The sequence below is a fragment of the Hippopotamus amphibius genome, chromosome 4, assembly GCF_030028045.1.
Source record: "Hippopotamus amphibius kiboko isolate mHipAmp2 chromosome 4, mHipAmp2.hap2, whole genome shotgun sequence".
NCBI classification, from domain to species: Eukaryota; Metazoa; Chordata; class Mammalia; order Artiodactyla; family Hippopotamidae; genus Hippopotamus; species Hippopotamus amphibius.
This window is the reverse complement of record NC_080189.1, coordinates 11,716,983-11,730,229: the sequence shown is the minus strand read 5'-3', so window position 1 is coordinate 11,730,229 and position 13,247 is coordinate 11,716,983. Positions and strand designations below refer to the sequence as shown.

Here is a 13,247-nt window from a genome sequence, read left to right as displayed (position 1 = left end):
TCTGATAACAAGTGTTTAGATACACAGACACTATCTACCAGTTATTTAACTGTGCATCCTGAGGCCCACTAGGAATCTAGCTGTATTTAGCTGAAAGTTGATCCAAGGTAACTTTGGAGATAGTGTTTACTGCAGGTATGTGAAAATCATCTGACGAGCCCATTTTCCCTCCTTTATTTGGCTTTAAAAATACAGATGTTATTTCTATGTTCTCAGTCTACCAGGAGTACAAGAAGGGACACCGTGACTGTAGAAAACAGGAATATTTCAATTTAATATCAGTTATTTTGAATTTATTTTAAAATCAAGGAAATTGTCATATATACACACACACACATATATACACACTCTTTGATGGGTTAAAAATAATTAGCTGACGTATCTATGAAAGGTATTTAAGTATTAAGAGGTTATTTTAGTAAAATGCTTTGTTCTAAAAAAAACATGATAATGAATGATAAAATTAATACATAAAAAACAGCGTAGGTCCTAATTAACGAGTATTTGGACATTCTCCGTCCATGATATTCTTAATTCTGTAAGCAGTTATACATCACAAGATTTGTTTGTGCATGAAAGAGGTATAATTATATTTGTATTTTAGGACAATCAAGCTAGTGTTGAGTGTAGGGCGAAGGATAGTGAGGAAAAGCATGTTTGTTTCTCTTTCTCTCCCAGGGAGGAGCTCATGTTAAAATCAATACCTATACTGCTAAAGTACTACTACCAGTAATAGTTCATAAAGTAACTTCCTCATAAATTATTTACATTTGACCTTATATATACTTTTAAAAAATAAACTTATTTATTTTTTTATTTATGGCTATATTGGGTCTTCACTGCTGTGCATGGGCTTTCTCTAGTTGGGGCAAGTAGGGGCTACTCTTCCTTGCAGTGCATGGGCTTTTCATTGCAGTGGCTTCTCTTGTTGCGGAGCATGGGCTCTAGGCGGGCAGGCCTCAGTAGTTGCGGCACATGGGCTCAGTAGTTGTGGCTCATGGGCTCTAGAGTACAGCTCAGTAGTTGTCGTGCACAGGCTTAGTTGCTCTGTGGCGTGTGGCATCTTCCCGGTCCAGGGATCCAATCCATGTCCCCTGCATTGGCAGGAGGATTCTTAACTACTGCACCACCAGAGACGTCTCTAAATATACTTGTTAATTATAAAATGTTATCACATTCTCAACATAAAAGGTTAAATCTCTAACCCAGTCACACATCTGGTAAGTTCATAAGAGCAAGATCTAATTTCATCTCTCTCCATGAGACAGTAGGCTTATTTGTACTATACATGTGCCACTTCCAAATGTCTATTTATTTTTGGTAAGTTATTTATTCATTGCATCGTGTTTGTTATAGTACATTTATGTAGGGTAATCCTTGACTTTGAACCATGTTTACCATCATTGTTTATCACTTTACCTCCTGTTATCACCTACCATCCTCTCTTGCCCTGGAAACTAATATAAGTTGGAAAGATATAGAGCTTCCCAAAATTGCGCTGCATTATCTCCAGGCTTTGAAGAACTCCCTGAGACCATGTTACCCTTTTGAAGGCAATGGCTTGTCTCCCTTATGTAGAGTGGATATAATGTATACTAGAATCAGGCCTGTCATCTTGGCCCAAAAATGATCTAAAACATCTGGCTAAGGCTAGAAGGTTGTATACAATATGCATTCGTTTAAGTTATCCTTACACTTAATTCAATAGTTTCTGCTATTTCTGTCTTTCTCTGCAGATTAATAATCCTCTCCTTTTTAATGGGAGCTGATAACCAGACTTGGGTGAGAGAATTCATTCTCCTTGGCTTGTCCAGTGACTGGGACACTCAGGTCACTCTCTTTGTCCTGTTCTCAATCACATACATGGTGACAGTGCTGGGGAATGTCCTCATTGTTCTTCTGATCCAACTGGACAGCCGACTCTACACTCCCATGTATTTCTTTCTCACCAACCTCTCCCTTGTTGATGTCTCTTATGCCACAAGCATCGTTCCTCAGATGCTGGTGCATTTTCTTGCAGAACATAAAGGAATCCCATATGTGAGCTGTGCAGCCCAGTTATTTTTCTCCCTGGGCCTGGGTGGGATTGAGTTTGTTCTACTGGCAGTGATGGCCTATGACCGCTATTTGGCTGTGTGTGACCCCCTGAGATACTCGGTCATCATGCATGGAGGGCTCTGTACTAGGCTGGCCATCACATCTTGGGTCAGTGGCTCTGTCAACTCTCTCATGCAGACCGCCATCACCTTTCAGTTGCCCATGTGTACAAACAAGTATATTGATCACATATCCTGTGAAATCCTAGCTGTTGTCAGGCTGGCCTGTGTGGACACCTCCTCCAATGAGATCGCAATCATGGTTTCTAGTATTATTCTGCTGATGACACCTTTCTGCTTGGTTCTTTTGTCCTACATCCAGATTATCTCCAGCATCCTAAAGATCCAGTCCACAGAGGGGAGAAAGAAAGCCTTCCACACCTGTGCCTCTCACCTCACAGTGGTTGTTCTGTGCTATGGCATGACCATTTTCACTTACATCCAGCCCAGTTCTAGCCCCTCTGTCTTTCAAGAGAAGTTGATCTCTGTTTTCTATGCCATTTTGATGCCCATGCTGAACCCCATGATTTATAGTCTAAGGAATAAGGAGGTGAAGGGGGCCTTTCAGAAATTACTAGGGCAATTATCTGGATTAACATCAAAACTGGCAGCTCGATAAATCGTGAGCAATATTTGGAGAAAAGAGCTTTGCCTGTGTTTTTCCCACCTAATTCTGATATGAAGCATAAACTGCATTGCCCTGGCAACCAGGAAGGAGAGGACGAAATGTGTACTGATGATATTTGGTAGGAGGCTGTGTGGTTTAGTTGGGTTGTGGGATGTTTGAGGTGTTTTTATGTCACAGCAGCATGCTCAGAGAAATCAAGCACTGCTGTAATAGAACTTCCCACACTTAATCTCCATTCATTTAACCCAAAATTAATGAAAAATATATCATTTGCTAATGAGAAATATCATACTGTTTGTAATTATGGATCTATTAATGGATCTTACTTTGGACCACTTGTTCTTACTCACCCAAAGTTTGTACAAGGTTATTGTGTTTCCACTGGGAACAAAAGCATTTTCACATTTTAGATGTACTTAAAATAATGTATTGTATATGTACCCACGTCTAGAAATTGTGTGAATCACTGTCCTGAGGTGTATGTTGCTCTCAAGGCTGATTAAAATGTGTTATGCAGGGCCTATGACATGGGGACATAAAGCCTTGTCTGAGTGCTATAGGTAGCTGAGTGGAAGAATCAACTAAAGGTCTTGTTGTACACACAAAGGATATAATTAAATGTGTTTGTACACATGGCTATAATTGGCCCAGGAAAAGCTAAGTTTCAACCTCTCCTTAATATTATACCAACAATTTGAGAGGAATTTTACTGCATACATTAGGATGCCATTCAAATATTAAAACTGTCCAATCTCCAAACAATCTAGTTCTTTTCCAAGATTTAGATAAAAAATTAGCACATAAAATTTGAGATATTGTATAAAATATCAAAAATGTATTTAATGTAAGAATGAAAGATTCCTCATCCAAAACTAATGTAAAATAAGACACATTTAATTTGGTGAATCAGGATAGTTGAGTCAGCTGTGCAGGTGTCACCCTCCAGTCTCCATATAAACACCTTCTCCCATCCTTCCTCCTCACACACAACAGAGTCCTAGTTGAGCTTTGTAAATCTGCTCAGTTGAATTAGTCTGGAGTAGACCTCACCTCTGAGAGAAAGTCTAAATAAGGTAAAAGAGGGGGAAGAAATAATTGTACAAGAGATAAGAAAGGGGAAAGGGGAGAAAGAATATGGTAGTAGCTCATCTTCACATTCCCTTGAAGACGTCTCAAAGTCCTTTCTTCCATTGTCTCGTCTTTAAGTTGGGTGATGTGCAGTTCTTCCACCTGTGAACACATTGTCACAAATCTGTGTTCAAGCAGAGTCAAAGTCCCATTTGATATTTAATTTTACCTTAAAGTAATTTAGACCTATAATTTATGTTATAGGCGAGCATCCCCAAGCATGGTAAAAGTAGTGGGTGAAATTTCTCTTGGTGTTAACTAAGGAATATTAATGGAGTGTCTACTATGTGTATGACAATAAATTGTTTTTGATATACAATAATCAATATGATGCATTTCTGACAATAACATGACCCTAGAGCAGGGATGACAGATGAAACAATTAAATACAGTGTGATGTGTCACAGAGAGACTAAGACTTCAGGGGTTATTTCAGGAGTCTTCTGTATGAAAGATCTCCAAATGGAGACCAGAAAGGTGAGGAAAAGTTATCCAGACAATAACAATCCAAACAAAGGTGCAGACAACCTGTGAAAGGTGCAGAGTGGCAGAGCATGAAGTTCAGACATGTCCCGAAGCCTCACTTGCAGCACAGAGAAGGTTGAGGCAGTAGTGAGGGTGAAGCAGGCAGGTAAGAAGGATCAGAGCACGGAGGGCACTGATGCCAAATTATCTTCCAATTGTATCTGAGAGCAGTGGGGAGCTAGTAGAGGTTTTGAAGCAGGGGTACGGCTTGATAGAATTTACATTTCTGAATTATCACTTTTGCAGAAGGAGTCAAAGGAAGAAAAGATGAGAGGCAAGGAGACCATCTGGGGGCACTGCTCCCATGATGCTATTGAGACATAAAAGGAATCTGAACTAAGGTAGTGGCCATGGGCAAAGAGAAAAGTCAAGTAAAGTCACATGATAAGAGAGATTTCAGAGGAACATTTCCTGTTTTCTTAGATTAGACTTTTATATGGACCTACCACCTCTTCTAAGACGTCATGATTCTGTCTGAATGTTCTGTAAGTTGTGGAGTCAAGTACAAAATGTACCATCACGAACACAGACTATATAAAATGGTAGGGGAAAGTGATGAAAGAAGATAATTAGTAAAAAATACAAGTGTATACCTGTCACATATACACATGACACTTCAAGGAGGAGAATCTGTGAAGATGCTGATCCTCTTCCCGTGCCTGGTTGAGACATTTGCGACCCTTCTCCACTCTTCATCCCACGACCTCTGCCTTCACTAGCCTCCACTTCCTTGCTTATCGCACCTCCTCCCATCTTCAAGATCAGCCGCGCAGGAAACCTCTCTCTGAATCTGATTCTCTGTCTCCATTTTCACATCTGACTCTGCTCCAATCACTGTGCTCTCTTGTGGATCCTTCTTACTGCTTGGGGCCACTAAGCTTACCCAGGACAGTCTCCATGTTAAGATCCCTAATTTAAAACATGTGCAAATTTCTTTTAACATAAAAGTCAGCATATTCACAAGTTCTGGGAAACAGGACAAAGACATCTTCAAGTCATTACTCAGCCTAACACAGAACCTATTCAGATTGGACACAGTTTTTCCACATCGCCCTAGTAGTCTTCAATAGCTTCCTTACTTTCTGATGTGATATCCTATACAATCCCATCTTGTACATTTCCTGCTTTATAATGGGAATTATTTCCTCAGGAAGCCCTGAAGAATTCCATTATCATCTCTTGTGATCTAGGTCTGCTGGAAAATATTCATTCAGTTTTATTTATCTGAAAATGTCATTTCTCCTTCATTCTCAAAAGATATTTTCTCTACGTATAGAATTCTTTGATGACAGTCGCCCCCACCTCCCACCCCCTGCTTCAGAGCTTTTAGTATATCCCTTCCTTGTCTTCTGTTTTGCACATTTTCTGAGAAGAATTCTACTTTGATTTAGATGTTTGTTCTTCTGTATGTGGTGTATCTTTATTTCAGACTGCCTTCAAGATTTTCACTTTATTTTGGCTTTTAAATAGAATATCATATGTCTAGGTTTTTGTTTTTCCTTATTCTATTTTGCTGAATTTCTAAGTTTTGTGCTTTTATTTCTCTCACTTTTTTTTTCAGCTAGTATTTGTTCAAGTATGTCTTGTATTGCTTCTGTCTCCATTTTCTATTGGGATTTTCCCATTTCATGTATATTCGATTGTTTACTATTGTCCTACATCTCTGGGAGGCTCTTTTCTTTTTTTATTATTATAATTTTTGTGTTTCAGTTTCGCCAATTTCTGTTGGTTTATCTTTATCCTCACTGATTGTTTCTTGGCTCTATGAGTCTACTCATAAGCAATCTTTAGTTCTGTGACTGTGTCCTTTCTGAGATTTCTCCATATAGTTTTCAATTCTCTACTGAAATTTCTCAAGCATTTATGACACCATCCATCTTTTCCACTAGAGCTTTAAGTATTTATGAAAGTTACTTTAACCCCCTGTGTGGTAGTTCTTATAATCCAAGTATATCTAATTCTGGTACTTTAATTTCTTTTTTTGAAACAGTGTGATTTTTCTTGCCTTTTCCTCTGACCTTTAATTTTGATTGGCACCCAGACATTTTGTGTGTACAATGAGATAGATTGTATTATACCTTGAAATGGGCACATCTTTACTGTTTATCCTGTAGTCTTTTCTTGTGGGAATCAATGCAGTCATGGGTGGAGTTGGGTTTTAGCTTTCTGTTACTATGGTTATACTCAATGCAACAACAAGTTCAATTTTTTTCTATCATTACCTGTACTTTGGGTGGGATATTCAATCATTGGAGGGCTTTTCCCAGTGTTCCTGTTCCTCCCTTAGTTTTAAGCTACCTGTGAGACTGCATGTCACATAATGTCTTTCCACATGCTCTCTCTAATCCATGGTAAACTGCTGTTACTTGTTTCTCAGTTTTTGCTAACCTGCTGATGGATGGTGAGGGTTTATTCTCTGTTGTCCTGGGTCTCTCTCAGTCTGAGACACATCTTTTGTCCCAGTATCTCAGGGTTGGGGCTTTTTTAGTGCTCTTGGCATTTCTGCAGAGTGAGGAGATGGATGGTTTATGTTCTGAACACAGAACAGTTTCCTGTCCTAAGGACCCTGCATGAGAATTTTTTTTTTGTGCAATCTTTTTTTTTTCTTTTTTTAAATTTTATTTATTTATTATTTTTTGGGGGGGGTACAATTTTTTTTAATTTAAGATTTTTTAATTTTATTTTATTTTAAGCTCTTTATTGGAATGTAATTGCTTTACACTGTTGTGCCAGTTTCTGCTGTATGACAAAGTAAATCAGCTGTTTATACATACATCTCCATATCCCCTCCCTCCCATGACTCCTTCCCACCTTCCCTATCCCAACCCTCTAAGTCATCACCCATCATCGAGTTGATCTCCCTGTGTTATGCAGCAGCTTCCCACTAGCTATCTATTTTACAGTTGGTAGTGTATATATGTTAATGCTACTTTCTTACTTCGTCCCAGCTTCCCCTTTGCCCCCCCACCCCGTGTCCTTAAGTCCATTTTCTACATCTACATCTTTATTCTTGCCCTGTCACTGGGTTCATCAGTACCATGTTTTTAGATTCCGTATATATGAGTTAGCATATGGTATTTGTTTTTCTCTTTCTGGCTTACTTCGCTCTGTATGACAGACTCTAGGTCCATCCACCTCACTACAAATAACTCAATTTCATTCTTTTTTATGACTGAGTAATATTCTATTGTGTATATGTGCCACATCATCTTTATCCATTCATCTGTTGATGGGCATTTAGGTTGCTTCCGTGTCCTGGCTACTGTAAATAGCGCTGCAATGAACATTGTGGTACATGTTTCTTTTTGGATTATGGTTTTCTCTGGGTATATGCCCAGAAGTGGGATTGCTGGGTCATCTGCTATTTCTATTTTTAGTTTTTTAAGGAACTTCCAAACTGTTTTCCATAGTGGCTGTACCAACTTACATTCCCACCAATAGTGCAGGAGGGTTCTCTTTTCTCCACACCCTCTCCAGTGTTTATTGTTCCTAGATTTTTTGATAATGGCCATTCTGACTGGTGTGAGGTGATACCTCATTGTGGCTTTGACTTGCATTTCTCTAATGATCAGTGATGTTGAGCATCTTTTCCTGTGTTTGTTGGCCATCTGCATGTCTTCTTTGGAGAAATGTCTATTTAGTAGGTCTTTCGCCTATTTTTGGATTGGGTTATTTGCTTTTTTGGTATTAAGCTGCATGAGCTGGTTGTATATTTTGGAGATTAATCCTTTGTCCGTTGTTTCGTTGGCAAATATTGTCTCCCAATCTGAGGGTTGTCTTCTTGTCTTGTTTATGGTTTCTTTTGCTGTCTTGCATGAGAATTTATTTATTTATTCATTTTTATGTTTTTCCTCTTTAATGAATATTCAGCTGTCTCTGAGGAAAACAGGGATTGTTGTCCTTTCCCCGGTGGCTTCAGGCTTTTGTTCCATAATGGAGGTGATTTGGTGGTTGGAGAATTCCTTCTGCTCACTGCAGTGACTGTGACTACCTTCACCTAGACCTTCATCAGGAGGAAGGCTTGCTTTGGTTTTCTATTTTTCCCCAAATATTCTTGTTAGGACTGTTCTATCAAGAAAATATTGAGAATTGGTGGGAACTCCCCTTTTTTGCCATGACCATACTTACATTCTATACTATAAGTATAGAATATACCTCTCTCAGCCACTCTATATTTATAGTACCCTGCACTTAAACATTAGCAATTTGTTAAAACAATTGTCACTGGCTAGTTAGGGGGCCCTATTTTTTCCTTCCATGCTCTGGTCCAGGTAAGTAAGAGCTCCCATCCTATCTCTTTCTGGATATACTTATCTTTCCTGAGATCTCATGCTGTTTGTTTCACCTGCAAGCTCAGTTTACTGATGATTTCAAGAATATTTATGACTTTGTAGATTATTGAAACTTTTCTTGTTTTAGGATGGAACCAATGCTCTTTCCAGCTTTCTACAGCATAAGTGGAAGCTAGAACAAGCTCAATTACTTTATCTAAGTAGGCTGTCTTTTTAGAGCATTTTAAATGCATAGCAAAGTTGAGCAGAGAGTACTGAGAGTTCCCATATATTACATCTGCCCCTCCAAACCCCCTACAACAGATACAGCCTTCCCACTATAAATATCCTGCAGCAGAGTATGGACATTTTCAGTTTCTAAAAGGACTTTTAACAGATAAAGTAAAAGTGGGGGAAGTGGGTGATAATTACAGCTCAGTAATATATAACAATGGCAAATAATGATTTTTCAAGCTAAGGAATTTTCAGTTAAGCAAACCAGTTTCTGGAAGCAGCTTAACCAAATTATATGCATAGTTTTGGAGAAAGTAATTTATGTTCATGCTCTTCTTACAAACCCAAGCTGACACATTGATAGTATATATTAGCGTGTTTGTCACAAATGCTTCTTGAAGGAACTATTTCAATTACTAGGTAGACATCTATGAGATGTCTAACTTCCTGAGTAAAGGGGAGGGCATTTCCTCTTTGGGGAACAGCAGGAATTTTAGAATCGTGGTGACTCACATGGGAGAGAAGCAGGGAAACTTAGATTGTGGTTGAATTAAAAACTTTTTTCTCTCATATAGTTGGGATGTGGATTAAAGTCATTGGAAACTTTAGATCAAATATTGTGAAGTGGGTAATTGTAGAATAAAGTGCTCTAGTGAGGGTAATGTGATAATGGTCTACAGAGTGAATTGTTCTAGTAGTTCTCAAATTTTATTCTCTCAGAAACACCTGAGAAATGTTTTATTCTATCAGAAACACCCAAGAGGCTCCTGAAATCACAGTTTGTTAGACCCTATTTGCAGAGTTTCTGATTCACAAGTCTGGGTAGAATGAAACCTACCATGCTTTGAAAGGCACTGAATTACATGCTTAGGAACAAAATGCTTAAATAATAGAGACCAGCAGTATTAACAATGGAAATGAAGTATCCATGTGACAGATGTTTTGAAGTAAGAGTTGCTGTAATTTGCTGAATGGTAGAGGTTGGGTGAGGAGGAAGATTTCGCCAAGTCCTCATGAGAATCTTGGCATTTGGGAGCTGACCTCTGTTGTCTGCTGATGAGAGGAGAAAAACAGTAGTGATGTGAACTCCTGGATACTGTGAACAAACCCTCACAGCAATGGAATTTTTCCAGCTTTCCTGAGAGAAAATATCCAACCAATCTGTCAACTCTGTGGGAGTTTAGAAATTCAGGTGAGGAATGAGAAGCCTCTCTACTTTCCCTTTCTATTGCCCAGGATATCACAGAAGCTTTGTCAGAGTCACTGGGAGCTGTAATATCAGAAGCCGTGGGAACATGATGGAATGTGTTAGTGGATGAGCAGAAGGATGATACATTGGGTGAGTATTAAAAATATGACAAATAATTAATGGATATTTGGTAAAGAGATGAGTTGGCATGTGGATTAGGGAATGCATAAATGGTTGGCCTAGCAGATGAGCAAATGGATGAGTGAATATTGAGATGGTTATAGACTGTTGGGTAAATGAGTGGCTATGTGAATGGTAGTATAGAGAACTACTGGGTATATGATTTGGTAGATGAATGAGTAAATGGACAAATGGTTCACTTAAAGAAAGCATGATGCCTAAAAAATATATTAGAAAATTATGTGACTGCATTCTGTCAAAATTACATTAAATCTTTTCATAAATTATCAAAAATTTGGAGAAGTATAGAAAGTTAACTATGTGTTAAGGACTTGGGTACTCTTCTCCCATGGAGACCATAAACCTCTATTGTTGCAAATTTTATTTGGAGTTTTAAGTCTTTCTATATGTTGCGATTACCATGAGCAATGTACTCAGATCCATTTAAAATGCAGTGCTCATCGCAGCCCAATAGACACTTGGAACATATCCCAGGAGAGGGAAAACAACTCTCCTGTCTCCAGAAGGAGAGGGAAGGGCATCCTGGAACAGAAGAGGATAATTGATTTTTCATCTGGTGGATGCAGGCCTAGTCACTGCTCACTAGAATAGGGGCATGAGCACTAAAAATCGCTTTGGGCTGAGGAGAAAATCCTAAAAGCTAAGAAAACTGGCTTCAGTGAGTTTTTAGATGACCTAAGGCTTCAGTGGATTGTTGTAGTTTGAAGAGGATGGAGAGAATAGTGTTGCACAGGCAGGAGAAGGGTAGCATCAAGGCCCTGCCCTTGAGAACTGGCAGTGGAGGCAGCAATTAACACTAATGCATAAAGCTCCTGAGAGGAATCCGCTGGCCCACATTGCTAATTCACTCACTGCTATACCTCATTAGGTTTGTGTCTGAGTCAATTCTGGGGCACCTGTTAACCTCCTCCTAGCAGTTTCTCTCACAGCCTAAACTGGTCCCAGGTGGTCTTAGTACAGGAGCCAAGGAGTGTGGGCCCTTTCATCTCTCTGGTCCATCACTTTGTTGGGGGAGAGTACTCTTCAGAAACTAACATAAACCTAGACTGAAGGAGACACACGAGTTTTGTCTGGCACTAATCAATGAGTGAGAGCTCTAACAGGTATCCACAGAGGGATACCTGTAGACAGAGGTTTTCACAGGGGCAGAAACAGAACTGATCCGATTAGCAGATCAGGGATATGAGCCATGAATGTTGAAATCTTTTCACCTTAATAAGTATGGCAAAGGTAGTGAAGCAATTCTGCTTTCCAGAACCTGGGGGCTTAGTTATATTTCTATTCTAAGAGTTCTCAATTCTAAACTTTAGTACTGGCAGAAAGAGTAATGGAGGCAATGAGGTAGACAATAATTAACATTTAGAAATTGGAGATAGTATGCGTGAATTCTATATTGTAGTTGGGCGAGACACTAAGGAACAAACCAAGATCTGTAAAATGATAGTTAGGTATTAATATTCATGAACATGTAGTAAAAGTATATTACATTTCCAAAAAAGATAAATTGTTAATTGCTATGAAGTTTTTTAACTCAATTATTTCCCCAAGAGTATGTATACAAAGTATTTTGATTTTCCTTTGAGTTTTAGAAAATAGAATTGTAAGATGATGAAATGATCACTCAAAGTCATACGATACACAGAATGTGAAGTGGGACGAGAATTGAGGTCTCTGACTCTCATTTAAAGGTTGGTGACTCTAGAATGGGCTGCAGGGATTGCACTACGGCCACATGGTTAACTCAGAGAATTATACTGCAAAAGAATGCCCTCGTCTTACCTATAGAACAAGACATATAAAGGTGAGCATTTACAAAATGAAAGCATGATAACATAAATAATCAAGGGATTTCAGGTTTGCATTTGGAGAAGCTTGGCCTCTATAATTGTTGATTATGTGAAAAGCCAGGAAACCAAGTCCAGATGGAAGTGGAAAACTAATTACCTTCTGAGGATATAAAACTGTTTTTGAGAAATCACCCCTCCAAGTGGTCCTGGGTTCTCTGTTCCCAACATTAGGATGGTGCAAATATTCCTGCCCGTGATGAATGCCTACAATGTACAGAGCATACATGTATTCATCCACAGATCAAATGAATATTTCTCTAAATTAAAGTGCCATTTTCATTGACAGCTTTACTGTGTAAAGGTATGGTTTGGTTTATTTTGATCAGCATGAAAGAAAGTAACTTATCTGTAAGTTGTGGGACTTATCTTCACATGTTCTGCTTCTGTATTCAGGACTTCTCTTTGTATCAGCTAAGACTGCAGAGGACTCCAATAAGAAGGACAATGTAATTAAGACTCGAGAATGTTACAAAACATGATGCACAAACAAACTTTGGCTTTTTACCCCGTAGCTATAGTGCACTATCTATATAATGAAATAATAAGCTCACTCCTAAGCCTCACTGCGTTTCAGATTGGATTTTTGAAGCTGATCCAAGGTTTTGTCCCACTGTGTAGTCTTTGAATTGGCATGAAGAATGGGAAGATTACTATTTTGAAATGTAGCTCTGGAAGGTGAGATATTCAGGATCACTTTTATAGTGTGCATACTTCCTGAGTTTTTTCAAATCAATACTTCTCTCTTCCTAATGAAGGAGGAGATGGAGATGATGAAGCAGACAGCCAACAGAAGTAGAAAATGTTGTTAGGTAGGTTTAAATGTATAATACACCAGGGTAGGATAAATAAAATGTGGCAATGAATGTCGCAAGTGGAAAAGTTAGCCATGGGTTAAGCCCTGAATACTTCCATCTTTGCAAAATTTGGTAGAGTACTTTGGGGTGTCTGTCTATAGAGTAGCAATGGAAATTCAGTTCAATTAGAAAATGATTTAAAAATGGAAACAGTAGCTTCTGAAGACATCTCCAGAGAACCGCAATAATGATCCTATGTGGCACCAACATAATGAAACTTCTGTCAATATTAGTTTGATTTTGTCTGTGGGTCAGGTTTCTAATCTTTCTTGAT

The 13,247-nt window shown here is 38.7% G+C and overlaps 1 protein-coding gene across 1 annotated transcript; it reads left to right on the top strand.

Moving 5' to 3' along the window:
* The first annotated feature begins 1,758 nt into the window (after positions 1-1,758).
* On the top strand, positions 1,759-2,715 carry LOC130851794 (olfactory receptor-like protein OLF3). Its single transcript, XM_057732530.1, has one exon. It carries the CDS (start codon positions 1,759-1,761, stop codon positions 2,713-2,715), a length of 957 nt encoding a protein of 318 aa, XP_057588513.1.
* Positions 2,716-13,247: the final 10,532 nt, after the last annotated feature.